The sequence below is a fragment of the Rhinatrema bivittatum genome, chromosome 7 (genome assembly GCF_901001135.1).
Source record: "Rhinatrema bivittatum chromosome 7, aRhiBiv1.1, whole genome shotgun sequence".
NCBI classification, from domain to species: Eukaryota; Metazoa; Chordata; class Amphibia; order Gymnophiona; family Rhinatrematidae; genus Rhinatrema; species Rhinatrema bivittatum.
Window position 1 is genome coordinate 230,122,897 of NC_042621.1, and position 16,619 is coordinate 230,139,515.

Here is a 16,619-nt window from a genome sequence, read left to right on the forward strand (position 1 = left end):
GGTCCAGTCCAGGTTGCTCCAAGAAAAACTAGGACTGCTATGGAAACATAGGAGAATTCTGAAGCCGTAAATCTTAGTTTCATTGTAATGGCTTCCCTAGTTACCAGTAAAGAGGCTGGTACAGCTGCACCAATTTTAGTTAAAGTGCAGGTACATATAACATAATAAAAAAAATAGGTAAAAGTTTAAAATATTCCAAAATACCAAACTTCAGTGGTAATAATAGTAGATAGGGAAAAACCTAATTGAAGGTCATCTAATATGAATGCTGGATAGTCACAGGGAATAATTCACACACAGACATCATCAAGCGCGAGGATATCAAACCCCTAGAAATCCTCCAGTTTAGAAGTGGAACAGAGAGAAGCTTGATTGTTTACAGAGCAGGAGTGCCGATGTAGCACTCAGCACCCAGGCCAAGTAAAAGTGTTAAAAACATTAAAAAAAAGAGAAGGAATAGTGAAAATGGAAATAGGGTATGTTTGTGTAGTATTACTGAATATGTTTAAAGCAGGGATTCCAGAGAAGGTAAGGGAAAGAATAGGATAAAGATAAGGTGACTGCAATACCATGAGTTTATTAAACAACATATTTTTCATTGTGTGTCCTTGAATTGCTGAGTTCACTCCAAAGTGCAAAAGAGGTTAACATGCATGAAAGAAAATAATGTCTGAACTGCACATAAGCTAATTGCTTCAGGGAAGGGAAAACCAGCATTAGCTCACTTGAGCTGATCAGTGGCTATACTACATACATTAAAAAAAAAACCCTACAGCCTATCAGCCTGAACTACAAACAAAAGTACCCTTTGAAGGTAATAGCCTCACCCTCCTGAGTGTGATCTAAGACAGAGCTGCAACAAAAGACAGAGCTAAGGAAAGAAAATCATCAGATAATAAAAGAAAAAAATGTTCCCATAAAGAAACCCTCAACTAGAAAAAAAAAAAAGAAAAAAAAAACTTGTACCTGATACAAATGTGACAAGTTTAGGTTGGAGATGAATGCGGGAATAAATGGTTAGTGATGCTGTTCCTTCTCTGAAGATAGGGTCTGTTCAGTTTTCATTTTATTTGTTAGCTAGAGAAGTATAGTTACAATAAGTTGATGTGGACTTTACACTGAGGGAATGCATCACACACTTTAGTTACCAGAAGATGGTGAGAGGGAGGCAGACTCTTTTTTTGAGTTTGTTGAGGTTAGGTTAGGTTAGGTAGGAAAGAAGATTCATGGAAGAAGAGACAACGAGACTACAGGACTTTCCCAGCTGTTGGCCTTCACACCAAGAACCAGAGCTAACTGTGCTCATAAAAATAAAATAGTCAGACCCGAGCTTTCATAACAAAAGATACAAATACAGAGAAACTGAAAAAAAAAAAAAAGAACAGGCAAGTAAAAAAGAAAGAGAAAAGAAACCTCCAGGAATTGCATATTTATCTGAGACAAGGGTCTTGAAAGGGAATTTCCTTCATGAACCTGAAAAACCTAAGGGACCCAAAGACTCAGTTCTTATAGATACAATAGAGTAGGGATGTGCAGAGCAAAATTTTATGTTCATATTTTTTATGTCCGAAAGGGGGTCCCACTTGCGGCCAATATGGACATAAAAAAAATCTAATGAGTTGGGTATATGTACATATGTGCAAAAAAAAAATTTAAACCCCCTCACCCTCCTTAATCCCCCCCCCAGACTTACCACAACTCCCTGGTGATCGAGCGAGGAGTGAGGACGTCATTTCTGCAATCCTTGGCGAGAAGCATGTGACGTCGGTGGCACGTCGAGTGACGCGGCGTCACGTGATTCCCGGCTCGTTCGCGCCGGACGGCTCGTTCGGCCCAAAAAGAACTTTTGGCCAGCTTGGGGGGGCCTCCTGACCCCCCCAAGCTGGCCAAAAGTTCTTTTTGGGCCGAACGAGCCGTCCGGCGCGAACTCGCCGGGAATCACGTGGCGCCGCGTCACTCAGACGCGACGTCACGTGATTCCCGGCAAGTTCGCGCCGGACGGCTCGTTCGGCCCAAAAAGAACTTTTGGCCAGCTTGGGGGGGCCTCCTGACCCCCTCAAGCTGGCCAAAAGTTCTTTTTGGGCCGAACGAGCCGTTCGGCGCGAACTTGCCGGGAATCATGTGACGCCGGCGTCACTCGACGTGCCGCCGACGTCACATGCTTCTCGCCAAGGATTGCAGAAATGGCGTCCTCACTCCTTGCTCCATCACCAGGGAGTTGTGGTAAGTCGGGGGGGGGGGGGGGGGGGATTAAGGAGGGTGAGGGGGTTTATATTTTTATTTTGGCTCAACAATCGCGATTTCCCACATATCGAACATATCTATGTTCGATATGTGGGAAATCCGATCGTTTATGTCGAATCAATTTTTTAAGTAAAAAAAAAATATGAGTTGCGTTTTACTAATGCGGTCAATCCGAATGCACACCCCTACAATATAGTACATAAAGACACTGGGGAAAAAGTTCAGAGTTTAGTTAAAGATACTTACCTGATAAGCAGTATTTGGTTGGTCTATTAGAAGAAATCCTAGGTACTTTGAATTTGCAGGTTACATGACCATGGCGGCTTTAAAGGAAGATAAGTCAAACAGCCAAATTTTGAAAAGATTGCTGAAAAAGAAGGTTTAATGGGAGGCTCGTGAAGAGCAAATTGCAGTAATCTAAATGGGGGGTGATAAGAGAGTGGATGCCCATAAAGAAAAGAATGGATTTTAAAGGAAGAATTGATATCCTATTGCAGGGTTTGGGATATGTATAGAGAAGGAAAGAAAGGCATTAAAGTTGACCCAAAATTACAGGCCGAAGGAAAGATGAGAGCACCATCCACCGAAACAGAAAGATACAGGGCAGTGCACTTGGGGGAGTGGGGAAGACAGGACGTTCTGTCTTGCCATGTTACATTTAAGATGGCAGCAGGACATCCAGACAGTGATGTCAGACAGGCAGGGTGAGATTTGGGACCGGATTCTTGGTGAAATTTCTGGTGTAGAGAGGTAGATCTGGGCGTCGTGTTCAGTTCGGAGTTAACAGTCTGCGTGGAGTTAGCAATCTGTTCAGTTTGGAGTTAACAGTCTGCTTGGAATTAGCAATCTGTTGTGGGTGGATCCTTGGACCGGTGGCAGATGACCACGCCCCCGGGGGAAGATCCCGAGAGGGACCACCGGTCAGGCTCAGAGTTTGGAGACAGACACACACTAGTTCTTTTATTAAACAGTATACTGAACCACCAGAGATGGCAGTAGTGAGCTGGAAGCGCCCGGCTGGGCTGTAGTCCCTCAGATACTGGAACAGCGAACCCTGGAGGCTGAGCTGTAGACAAACTGAAATATAGTGAGTAGGCAGGGTATGCAGAGTTCATGTACTGAACCAGATGGTAACACTCACACAATGTCTCATAGAAGCCCAGGAGCTGGAATGTATAGGCCCTCGAGGAGCCAGTACTTGGTTCCAGGGAAAGCTCTGAGAGAGCGATGGTAACTCACTGATGTAGTTGGCAGTGATGACTTCCAGGCAGAAGAGAGTACCGAGTAAGTCTGGGAATGAGGGCCCTCGAGGAGCGAGTACCGGTTCCAGACTGTCACCTGAAAAACAAAGGACGCCCCCGAGGTTCGCGCCATCACCTGTACTTCAGTCAGGGCTGCACCACGCGCGCGCCCCTAGGCCTCCAGGAAACATGGCGGTTTGCAGCGTCCAGCTGGTCCAGGGATGCCAGAGAACTTCAGCAGAAGAGCGCCGTGGCAGCCAATCTTCCTGCGGATGAAGAGGAAGGCGCCAAAGAGGTAAGGAGGGTGGAAAGAGGGCGTCGGGAACCGACGGACACAACAAGTCGTCAGCATAAAAGTGGTACCGAAGGCCATGAGAGGACAGTGGCGGCGCCTTTATCTCCAACCAATCAAAGTGGTCCAGCTAGACTGGGGGGGGGGGAGAAGGAGGTGAGTTGGAGGGCAAAGTCCTTGTCTGGGGAGTTACTTGCCCTTCTGCCTCTCTCTGGAGCTGCCCCTGAGGGAGGAGATCAGAGTATCAAGAGAAAACATGTAAAGAGAGAAGAGCCCAGGACAGAGCCTTGAGGCACATCAACTTATAGCGTAATAGCAATAGAGGAAGAACCACCAGTGGATACAGTAAAAGCTCGGTGAGAGAGATAAGAAGAAAGCCAGGATAAAGCAGAGTTCTGAAATCCAATAAAGCACAGTGTGTCAAGGAATAGACAGTGATCAATGATGTCAAAAGTAGCAGATAGGTCAAGGAGGGTGAAAATCTGCCCTGACTACAAAGAGGTCACTGGAGATTGGCAAGAGTTTCCTTGCATCTCAACTAGCTGACATAACTTTTGAATGAGTATTACAAAAAAAAAGAACTCAGAAGGAGATATCAGATCATGCTTAAAGTTCTGTCAATGCAGCATTTGTCTTTTTATTTTAAATTTTCTGTTGGGAATCACTTGGATATCATACATACAAGGCATAGAAGTCTTTGTATCTTAAAACTTTTTTTTCATGTGATAGTGCTTGTGCTAGTAGACATTATCATAAGATAATTGCTTGTGTTAATAGGTAGCCTAAATCAAAGGGATACGACAACTGTAAGACAAGACTTATCTGACATTGTCTGCTACCAAGATCACTGATCTGGTAGTAAGCCTCAACCAGGTGTACTACGGGTCTGGGTTCAAGTCGGAGGGGAAGAAAAAATTATCTTTCAGGGCCCCTGGTGCAGTCAATATACTATCACAGTCTCAAGTTCACACTCTAGCTCAAAAATCTCCAAGAGATGCCTCACTGTCCAGAATAGGAGCAAAGAAGTCACTATTATCAAAATGGGTAGAAAACAAGATCCAAACCAGTGTTTATTCATTCATCCAGTGCACTGGGTATGGGAAAATAAAGTCTTTTCTGCAACTTAATTAAAAGTATCCCAGCCAAAATCACAAAAAACAAAATCAGCATACAGCAGATTATTAAACTAAAGCATATAGCTTTATTGTCTATAGTAGATCTTCGTACTTCTCTCCTATCTCTTGCACCTTCATCCATAGAAAATATATTCTCACTTGTGAGGGTAGAATAAGTAGAGTGCAACTCCAGCATGGCCCAGCCAGATTGAAAAATATCCCCAACACAAAAATATTAAACTGGGTTCCAAACAAGTCAAAGGGGTAGATTTTAATAAAGTACGTCCACGCGTACTTTTGTTCGTGCACTAGGCGCAAACAAGAGTATGCCGGATTTTAATAGATACGCGTGTAGCCACGCCTATCCTTTAAAATCTGGGGTCGGCCCGTGCAAGGCTGTGCAAAATCGGCAGCCTGCACGCTCCGAGCCGCGCAGCCTGCCTCCGTTCCCTCCACCCCCCCCCGCACCTTCCCCTACCTAACCCACCCCCCCAGCCTTATCTAATCCCCCCCACCTTTGTTGCTAAAGTTATGCCTGCCTGAGGCAGGCGTAACTTGCACGCGCCGGGTCAGCTGCCAGCACGCCATGTTCCGGTCCTGGGGCTGGTCCGGAGCCCACGGCCATGCCCCCGGAACGCCCCCGACATGCCCCCCGACAAGGCCCCATAGTAAAGCCCCAGGACTTACTCGCATCCCGGGGCTTGCGCTTGCCACCGAGCCTATTCAACATAGGCTCGGCGTGCGCAGGGGGAGGTTGGGGCAGGTTTTCGGGGGGTACGCATGTATCTTACGCGCGTACGCCTTTGAAAATCTGCCCCAAAATCTCCAAATGTAAATCCAAACTTCTCAAAAATCCAAATCCCTTCAATTCTTCTCAAAAGTATCAAAACTTCTCTTCACCCCAGCTGTTTCTGGTCACCTGGGCAAAAAGATCTTTGACCCAGTCCTTTGGAATACCAGGCGTATGCCTTTTCCTCTGGAACTGATCAATCTCTCCAAAAATTAAAGAACCAACAGTTCTCCAAAACTCTTGCTTTGAATGTTTGAGATCTTTGGGGAATTTCCAGCTCTCCAATCTTGAAATCTCTCTCTCTCTCCAACCTAATTGCTTGAGATCCTGGAGGAAACTCTAGATCTCCAGTCGCCTACACACTCCTGAGCTCCTAACCCACTGAACACCAGGGATCTGCATTTGTGCATTCATTCATTTCATTCGTTTGGATGCACATCATGTATCTAACGAATGAACAAATAGATGTACACCAAATGGGCGCACAATGAATGGGCACACTTGGACATGTGCACCATTCATTTTGGGGTAGATTTTCAAAGGGTTACGTGCGTACGTTACGCGCATAACCCCCGAAAACCTACCCCAAACCCCCCCTGCGTGCGCTGAGCCTATTTTGCATAGGCTCGGCGGCGCGTGCAAGCACCAGGATGCGCGTAAGTCCCGGGTCTTTCCTGGGGGGGCATTCTGTGGGGCATGGCCGCGGCCTCCGTAGCAGCCCCCGGACTGGAACCTGGTGCGCCGGCAGCCGGCCCGCACGTGCTCGAAGCAGGCGTAACTTTGGGAATAAAGGTAGGGGGGGTGTAGATAGGGCTGGGGGGGTGGGTTAGGTAGGGGAAGGGAGGGGAAGGTGGGGGGAGGCAGAAGAAAAGTTTCCTCCGAGAGCGCTCCGATTTCGGAGCGGCCTCAGAGGGAACGGGCAGCGCGCGCAGGGCTCGGCGCGCGCAAGGTGCACAAATGTGCACCCCGTTGCGCGCGCCGACCCCGGATTTTGTAAGATATGCGCGGCTACGCGCGTATCTTATAAAATCCGGCGTACTTTTCTTTGTGCCTGGTGTGCGAACAAAAGTACGCGCTCACGCCTTTTTATAAAATGTACCCCTTTGTGCGTACATTTGTTGATTCATTAGATATTTGCATTTGCGCGAAACAAATGAAATGAATGGGTGTCCGAAAGGTAATGAATGCACATCCCTACTGAACACTGAGCATGCTCATGGCGATATTTACACTATATCCCACACCAACCTCCCACAAAAAGGTGGGGTTGAAGCAATGGGAGAAATAAAAAAAAAATGTTAAAACCCCTCTAATGTTCCTTACTAGAAAAGACATGGGGATAATAATAGTGACAGCATCAGTGCCCAGATTCTGAGATTTTTAACATTAATGACCATTGAATCAGGTGGCTGATGCTAACACTGCATTTTCTAATTTCTCTTAATCATCTGATGTTTTTCCAAACAACACCAGCTATTTATTTAAAATGCTTTCACCAGCACATATTTACAGAAATGTTTGTTGTTCTTTGTTTTAGCTGCTTACGTCTATCTTTGGAGTAGGATTGAAGACATCTGAAAAATGGTTTGAAATGGGGTTCCAGACACTGGAATACATAAAAGCTGACAAGAGCCTTAAATTAACTAAAATGCAGACAGCAGGTAATGTCAATGAATGGTGAATGATTTTGTCACTATGTTCAAATGTAGAGGTTATAGCTTAAGATTCTGATACCTGGGCCATCCTGATGCCTCAAGTCGCAGTGCTGTGTGCTGTCATGTGGAAAATCTGGGCATGCTCCTGAAACTTTCTTCAGTTATTCAGGCTATTTAGTGCTGAGAACGTTGATGGTGGGGAGATGGGGAGGGGAAAGGAGACCAAGCTGTTCCTCAATACTGACACCTATTGGTCAAACAAAAGGTAGATACATTTTAGAGGCAGTGATAGTTTGTTGTACTTGGTTGAATACTTTTGCTGTGATGGTTGGACTAGATGTTAATAGCAGTGGTATGACTGCACTGGGCTTCTAAGAAGGTATTGGGGTAAACTGAAGCCCAACTATCTCAAGCATGCCCAGGATCTGTTGAAGTACTGGCCTTCACCACCTCCACTAGTAGGCCTTTTAACTTTCTCTATGATACTTACAAGGTCAACACTAAATCCAACACTCAAGTCCTCTTCCATATCTTATTACCAGGTTTTCTTGGAACTCAATACAGTCTTACTTCTGCTTTTGGGTTGTAATTGCTTCCCTGAATAGGTTACCCAAATGCATTCTTGGAAGCCAAGAAGGGAGTGGCTTCAAAGAATCCATTTGGACTTGAATTTTAGATTTTATTATTCACATTTCCAAACACAAGCTCCAGACAAGTTATATTTCAGGTACAGTAGGCAATTTCCTGCCAAAGAGAGTTTACACTCTAAGGCCTGGATTCACTATTGCAGGAGGGGCCCAATATTGCGGAGGGGAAATTATGCGATAATGTGCCACTTCCCGACAAAATATCACAGCAGTATCTCTGCGTTCTTTTCTCTTGCAGAAAAAGCCTGTGAAACAAAAGAACATGGTTGAGGCATAGTGAAAATGTGGTGTCCCTATTGCCCAAAATAACATCTCCCTCAAAAGTAAAACAAAAAATGACCAGATATCTTATTAGAACCCCCCTTGAATGGATGACCCGCAAAATAACATTAAAAATTAGATGAAATATGGTACATGATGGAGATCCTCCTGGCCCAAACCCCTCTTTATTGAGTCAACTCCCCCCAAAAAGAGTCCTCACCCCCCCCCCATCTTTTCATAGAAATAATATGTCAGTAGTGGTCCCTCTACCCCCAGCTTTTCAAAAATTATGTTGATGATCTAATGGCCCCCACCCCAGATCCCCCCCAGATTCTCCCATAGCCCATGACCTTAATGTCTTCATTGGTGGTCAGGGTTAGAGCCCAGGGTGCCCCCTAGCCCCAGGACTGGTAAGCATCAGTTTCCAAAATGGCATCCTCCAGGCCTTGTCCCATCACATGACAGGGGCAATGTCTAGGAGATGGGTGTCATTGTCACGTATACCACAGGAATCTGAAGGAAATTATATTTCAGATCTATTAGTTAAAATTTGTAACCTATCATTAAAATCATCCATTGTACCTGAAGACTGGAGGGTGACTAATATAACCCCAATATTTAAAAGGGCTCCGGGGCAATCCGGGAAACTACAGACCATTTAGCATGATTTCAGTGCCAGAAAAAATAGTGGAAAGTGTTTTAAAGATCAAACTCACAGACATTTAGAAAAACATGGTTTAATGGAACAAAGTCAGCATGGCTTTACCCAAGGCAAGTCTTGCCTCACCAATCTGCTTCATTTTTTTGACGGGGTTGATAAACATGTAGATATAGGTGAACTGGTGGATGTAATGTATTTGGATTTTCAGAAGGCATTTGACAAAGTTCCTCATGAGAGGCTTCTAAGAAAAGTAAAAAGTCATGGGATAGGTGGCGATGTCCTTTTGTGGATTACAAACTGGTTAAAAGAAAGGAAACAGAGAGTAGGATTAAATGGACAATTTTCTCAGTGTAAAAGGGTAAACAGTGGAGTGCCTCAATGATTTGTACTAGGACCCGTGCTTTTCAATATATTTATAAATAATCTGGAAAGGAATACGATGAGTAAGGTAATTAAATTTGCAGATGATACAAAATTATTCAGAGTAGTTAAATCACAAAAGGATTGTGATAAATTGCAGGAGGACCCTGTGAGACTGGAAAATTGGGCATCCAAATGGCAGATGTAATTTAACGTGGCTAAGTGCAAGGTGATGCATATAGGGAAAAATAACCCATGCTATAGTTACATGATTTTAGTTTCTATATTAGGAGTTACCACCCAGGAAAGAGATCTAGGCGTCATAGTGGATGATACTTTGAAATCATCAGCTCAGTGTGCTGTGGCAATCAAAAAAGCAAACAGAATTTTAGGAATTATTAGGAAGGGAATGGTGAATAAAATAGAAAATGTCATAATGCCTCTGTATCACTCCACAGTGAAGACCGCACCTTGAATAGCGTGTACAATTCTGGTTGCCACATCTCAAGAAAGATATAGTTGCGATGGAGAAGGTACAGAGAAGGGCGACCAAAATGATAAAGGAGATGGAACTGCTCCCCTATGAGGAAAGACTAAAGAGGTTAGGACTTTTGAGCTTGGAGAAGAGACGGCTGAGGGGGGATATGATAAAAGTGTTTAAAATCATGAGAGGTCTAGAACGGGTGTGAATTGGTTATTTACTCTTTTGGATAATAGAAGGACTAGGGACCACTCCATGAAGTTAGCATGTGACACATTTAAAACTAATCAGAGAAAGTTCTTTTTCACTCAATGTACAATTAAACTCTGGAATTTGTTGCTAGGGGATGTGTTTAGTGCAGTTAGTGTAGCTGGGTTTAAAAAAGGCTTGGATAAGTTCTTGGAAGAGAAGTCCATTACCTGCTATTAATCAAGTTGACTTAGAAAATAGCCACAGCTATTACTAGCATCAGTAGCGTGGGATATACTTAGTTTTTGGGTATTTGCCAGGTACTTGTAGCCTAGATTGGCCACTGTTGGAAACAGGATACTAGGCTTGGTGGACCCTTGGTGTGACCCAGTATGGCAATTTCTTATGTTCTTATGCTTCATTTTATCTAACATAGAAACATATAGAAATGACGGCAGAAGAAGACCAAATGGCCCATCCAGTCTGCCCAGCAAGCTATGTACTTTTTTTTTTTCTCTCTCTCTCATACTTGTTACGCTTGGCTTCTAGTACTCTCTAGTTCTATTTCCCCTCCACCCCACTTTCAATGTAGAGAGCAGCGCTGGAACTGCATCCAAGTGAATATCCAGCTCAATTAGGGGTAGTAACCGCCGCAATAAGCAGGCCACACCCCTGCCTCTGTCCACCCAGACTATGCAATCCACATAAAGATCCTCCCTTCCTCATTCCCCCTGCCGTAGAAGCAGAGAGCTATGCGTTGAACAAGAAGTATTAGACTTTCTCCCCTGCCGTTGAAGCAGAGAGCTACGCTGGACATGCATTAAAAGTAAATTATCTGCCCAGCTACACCTCGCTTCCCTGTTAATACAAATATATATATATATATATATTTTTTCTTCCACATTACCTCTTGCCGTTGAAGCCCAGAGCAATGATGGAGTCTCATCAACCGTGTGTATGTACACTGAACAAGGGTATTATCTCTAGGTAGTAGCCCCCATTTCCGCGAGCCACATTAACAAACAACAAATATTGAACAAACCTAATAATTGGCAATACCTATAGCCTATGACCTCACCGGTAATTTTACATACTCTTACCCACCTCTGTTTTTTTTGGTTTTTTTGGAGATGGCAGCCCTCCATCCTTCCGCTCCGTGAAGGTGGTATACCATTGGCATCCCGCTCCGTGAATGCCACTCCATCCTTCCGCTCCGTGAAGGTGGAACAGCGACCACTGGCATCCCGCTCCGTGAATGCCTCTGTGGTTACTGCCGCTCCGTGCAGTGTTCTGCCGTCTCCTTCCACCTTTGGGCTTGCGGACCCCTGTTATTGATCCCTACGTCTGCTACTTTTCGTGGCTGTGACAACCCCCCCCCCCCCACCCACAACAAGACCTTTAATTAGGGCTTCAAGGGCTGCTGCTTCTCCCTTTTACTGCAACAGGTCTGAGGCGATCTCTAGCTCAGCCTTTCTGCGCACTTCGGCGGCAGCTGTGCCAGCAGCGGCTTCCTGTTGTTCTTCTATTCTGAGCCCTTCTATCTTGAGGGCTGCTGTTTGTTCAGCATTCTGTATGCGAGCCACCCCCTCTTTATTCATGTCCTCTAGATTTGATGGATCCACAGTGTTTATCCCATGCCCCTTTTAATTTGTGAGGCTGCCTCAAATGGCAACTCCAGGATAGATGGGGCAGGGAGGGGGGTGTCTCTAGTAAGATCCTTAGTGAAATTTTTTTTTTAACTTTTCGAAGATATTTTGGGCTGCTGGGCCCTTTGATTCTACCATGGGAGCATTGAGACCCGTGTTAGGGTCTCAGTGCTCCAGCGGTAGAATAATATTTATGGAAAAGATGTAGATAAAATAACGTGGTTGAAAAATTTCTAAATCATCAAAAATAATCCAAAAAAGTGAGAGTGAAAAATAAATCAAAAAGAGAAAAACACTCAAGCACTTAAAATTTTGAAGATTCTGCAAGGCACAAAACTAGATACAACCAAATGTTTATTCATTGAAGGACCATCATAACACTGGAGCAGTGCGTCCCACAGTGATTCGAGTTGTACTTAAGTCAAGAGCACAAGTCAATATTGCCTTTAACTTTGGACAAGATTTATACGCCTTGGACATGGGTTCATGGGCTACAATACTTTCCAGCTATAACTGAGACCTCTGAAGCAAGTCTTCTGAAACATGGTGCCATGTTGGGCATTAACTGATTTGGTTTTTTGAGCAGAGGTAAGCACTGCATTTTTTGGACTATTTAAAAAAGAAAAACTCTTTTTGTAGCATTTGTTGAATTTTATAAATCATGGGCCAGATTTTAAAAGGGTCACGTGCGTAAATCTGGAGGATTTACACCCGTAACAGGGTCTACACGCGCCGGGCCTATTTTAAAAAGGCCCAGCGATGCGTGTAAAGCCCTGGGATGTGCGTAAGTCTCGGGGCTTGCAAAAAGGGGTGGGGTGGGGGCAGTGCGTGGATGTGGGTGGGGCAGGGCGGGGTCAGGCTCCCGACACAGAGGCCATATTTGCCGCTGTGCTGGGGATCACATGCCAGCCAACTGCCGGCACGCGCATCTTATTTTGATATAAAAAAAAGAAGTCATCCAAGGTAGGGGGGGAAGGGCGGGGGAGGTAGGGGAAGGGAAGGGAAGGTGGGGTGGGGTGGGGGGTAGGAAAGTTCCCTCCGAGGCTGCTCCAATTTCGGAGTGGCCTGGGAGGGAAAGGGAGAAGGCAGCGTGGCTCAGACTGGGCTCGGCACGTGCAAAGTGCACAATTGTGTACCCCCTTGCGCGCGTCGACCCTGGATTTTATAACATGCGTGCGCCTGTGCGTGCATGTTATAAAATTGGGTGTACATGTGTGCGCCGGGTAGTGCGTGCACAAGTACACCTGCGAGCAAGCTTTTAAAATCTACCCCTGTATGTGCACACTTCAATAAGTAAAAAAGATCCCTGGACTTTATGACTATACATGATCGTTATTATGGAGAAAAGTCTTTACTAAGTAATCGCTCTGGTGTTATGATGGTCCTAAATGAATTAAATTTTGGTTATATCTAGTTTTGTGTGTTGCCAAATTTTCAAAATTTTAAGTGCATGAGTGTTTTTCTCTTTTTGAAAAATGTTAAGTCAGCTGTGTTATTTTATTTACATAGGATTAGGTATGTATGAGCTGCTTTGCAAAGTTCATGTGTGCAAATGCCATGCAAAGCAGCTCGTTGCAATAGGGTAGGGTTTCAGGTCTGAATATCATGGCAATAGGGCTATATTGAGTGATATATGCTGTTTAATGCACATTATAGCCCTATTGCAGCTTGATAAATCTCCCCCTAAGATTGTTCCTGAGTCAATTGAGGGTGAAGTGACTTAACCAAATGTGACAAGGAATGTTAATGGAAGAAGCAGGATTTGATCCTTATCTTTCTCTGCTTCTTAGTCCACTTCTCCCACCATTAGACTATTCCTCCCTTCCCTTGAAGTAACCTGAACAGAGTATCTATTGTGAGCCTAACAGCAGTGGTCTCCAGTAAAGAATTGGGTAGCCTACATGGAGCAGCAGTGGTAAGACTGTGTTGGGTTTCCAAGAAGGCATTCAGGTAAATTGCATTTATTTATTTAGCAGACACCTGGTGCAGAGCTGTAGGTGACTTACAAAATAAATAAAATCAAATTTGACATCAAACAATAAAACAAAAACAAATTACTTAAAGACTAATTTTAAGACAGAGTTCAAAATTGATGGTCCTATTCAAAAAACAATTGAAACAAATGCATTTTCAGCAGGCTCTTAAAGGTTTTTGGGTTGATAAAACAAGAGGGTAGGCGATCTAAGAAAGCCGTGAGGGCAACACAATGGATTAGATGGCAAATGTCCATTTAGAATCTTTATTTTGGAGATTCGCTCATCAAATAAAAAAAGCCCGACTCAGGCCGAGTTTCACACACGCATTTGGGCTGCCTCAGGGGCTCTATGCAATATCTCTTGTATATGTATGATTATTATCTCATACCATCGGGTTTATTATAAGGTCTGTGAAACGTGCAAAAAACCGTGATTGTTCGTACGTTCACGATAGCATTTCAGCAGTCTCCTTCTAAACGTTTAGAAGGAGACTGCTGAAATGCTATCGTGAACGTACGAACAATCACGTTTTTTTGCACGTTTCACAGACCTTATGATAAACCCGATGGTATGAGATAACATACAGCCCCTGAGGCAGCCCAAATGTATGGGCGAAACTCGGCCTGAGTTGGGCTTTTTTATTTGATGAGCGAGTCTCCAAAATAAAGATTCTAAATGGACATTTGGCATCTAATCCATTTCTTAAAGGTTTTTGTACGGGTCATCAAACAAAGGCTCTCAGGCAAAGGGTTCCAAAGAAGGGGCACCGCAACAGAGAATGTTCTCTCCCATGTCTCAGCTAGGCGTACCATACAGATAGAGAGAAAGTCCAAAAGCCCTCTCTAAAGTGAACATAGTTCAGGTGGTGGGTTATACAGATGGAGCATTGTATTTGCCCATGGAAGATCATCCAGACTCATCAGCTTATGAACTATAATTATAGTCTTATAGTTGATTCAGCAAGACACGGGGAGCCAATGGAAATCAGCCAATATAGGAGTAATTGATCCCTAATAGAATAACCATAGCTAAAAACCTAAATTTCCATGAGCATGGGAAGCCAAATGTTTTGGACAGTGGCTTTACTAATTTTGGTAGCTGTGTAGATTATTAGAAAACCTGGTAATACGAGACGGAAGGAGACTTGAGAGTTGGATTTAGTGTTGGTCTTGTAAGAATCATAGAGAAAGATGGCAAGGCCTGAAATGGCCTCCTAATGAAGTTGGTGGAGGCCAGTACTTTAACAGATTCTGGGCATGCTTGGGACAGATTAAGGTTCTTCAACTTGGTGAAGAGAAAACAGAGGGGCAGATTTTAAAAGCCCTGCGCATGTAAATCCAGCTGGATTTACACGCGCAGGGGACTTGCGCACCGGCACGCCTATGTTGCATAGGCCGCCGGCGCGTGCAAAGCCCCGGGACGCACGAAAGTCCCGGGGCTTTGCTTGGGGGGGGGCGTGTCGGGGGCATATCAGGGGCGGTGCTGCATTCGGGGACGTTTTGGGGGTGGGGCTGTGGGCGTGGTTCCGGCCCAGGGGCATTCCGGGGGCGTGGCCGAGACCTCCGAACCAGTCCCCGGGCCGGGGAATGGCGCACCGGCAGCCAGCCAGTGCGTGCAAGTTATGCCTGCCTTGGGCGGGCATAACTTTCTGAACAAAGGTAGGGGGGATTTAGTTAGGGCTGGGGGGTGGGTTAGGGAGGGGAAGGTGGGGGGCTGGAAAAAAAGTTCCCTCCGAGGCCGCTCCAGCTGCTCGGCTCGGCTGCTCGGCTTGGCGTGTGCAGGTTGCACAATTGTGCACCCCCCTGCATGCACCGACCCTGGATTTTATAACATGCACGTGGCAGCGCGCGCATGTTATAAAATCGGGCGTAGATTTGTTTGCGCTGGTTTGTGCGAACAAATCTACGCCCGCGCATAACTTTAAAAATCTTCCCCATAGGGGATATGATAGAGGTTTATAAAATTATGAGAGGAGTAGAACAGGTAAGTAGGGAATGGTTATTTACCGTTTCAAGTAACAGTAGGCGAGGAGACACTTTTTAAATTAACAGGTAGTAAGTTTTTTTCACTCCATATACAATCAAGCTATGGAATTTTTTGCCAGAGGATGTAGTTAAGGCAGCTAGCAGACCTGGTTTTAAAAAGAACTTGGACCCACTATTTGTCACTGGGAATGAGCAACAAAAGATTGGACCTACTTTTTGGATTGGCCACTGTCAGAGTCAGGATGCTAGGCTCAATGGACCATTGTTCTGAAACAGCATGGCTCTTATTATGTTCTTAATTAGGAATTATGAAGGAAAACTTATAATCAATTGTTATGGTTTTGAGGTGTTGGAGTGGATTCTTGGGTACTGTGGTGATTAGGGATGTGAATCGGGCTTCGGACGATTGAAAATATCGTCGATATTTTCAAAATCGTCAGAAATCAGGGGCTCCCCAAAACGATAGGAAAACCCCATGATATTGATCGTGGGGGTTCCCTTATCATTTTGGGGGAGGGCGGGAAAAACAGCACACAAAAATAACCCCTAAACCCACCCCAACCCTTTAAAACTAACCCCTTAGCTTCCCCCACCCTCCCGACGCCCCCAAAAACTTTTTACAGGTACCTGGTGGTCCAGTGGGGGTCCCTGGAGCAATCTCCCACTCCGGGCCATCCTCCCGCTCCTGGGCCATCGGCTGCCACTAATCAAAATGGCGCCGATGGCCCTTTGCCCTTACCATGTGACAGGGTATCCGTGCCATTGGCCGGACCCTGTCACTTGGTAGGAGCACTGGATGGCCGGTGCCATCTTGTGCTCCTACCATGTGACGGGGCTGACCAATGGCACTGGTAGCCTCTGTGACATAGTAAGGGCAAAGGCTATCAGCGCCATTTTTATTACTGGCAGCCGATTGCCCAAGTGCAGGCGATCGCTCCCGGACCCCCGCTGGACCACCAGGGGCTTTTGGCAAGTCTTGGGGGACCCTCCTGACCCCCACAATACTTGCCAAAAGTCCAGCGGGGGTCCAGGAGCCACCTCCTGCACTCGCACCGTCGGCTGCTAGTATTCAAAAT

The 16,619-nt window shown here is 45.2% G+C and overlaps 1 protein-coding gene across 3 annotated transcripts in view; it reads left to right on the forward strand.

The window, feature by feature from the left end:
* DNTT (DNA nucleotidylexotransferase) overlaps positions 1-16,619 on the forward strand; it is a 451,081-nt gene that overhangs the window by 120,200 nt on the left and 314,262 nt on the right. For all 3 annotated transcript variants that reach the window (XM_029610768.1, XM_029610767.1, XM_029610769.1), the window contains one exon: positions 7,220-7,343. In XM_029610768.1, the coding sequence (XP_029466628.1) occupies positions 7,220-7,343 (124 nt within the window). The remainder of the gene's footprint in view (positions 1-7,219; positions 7,344-16,619) is intronic.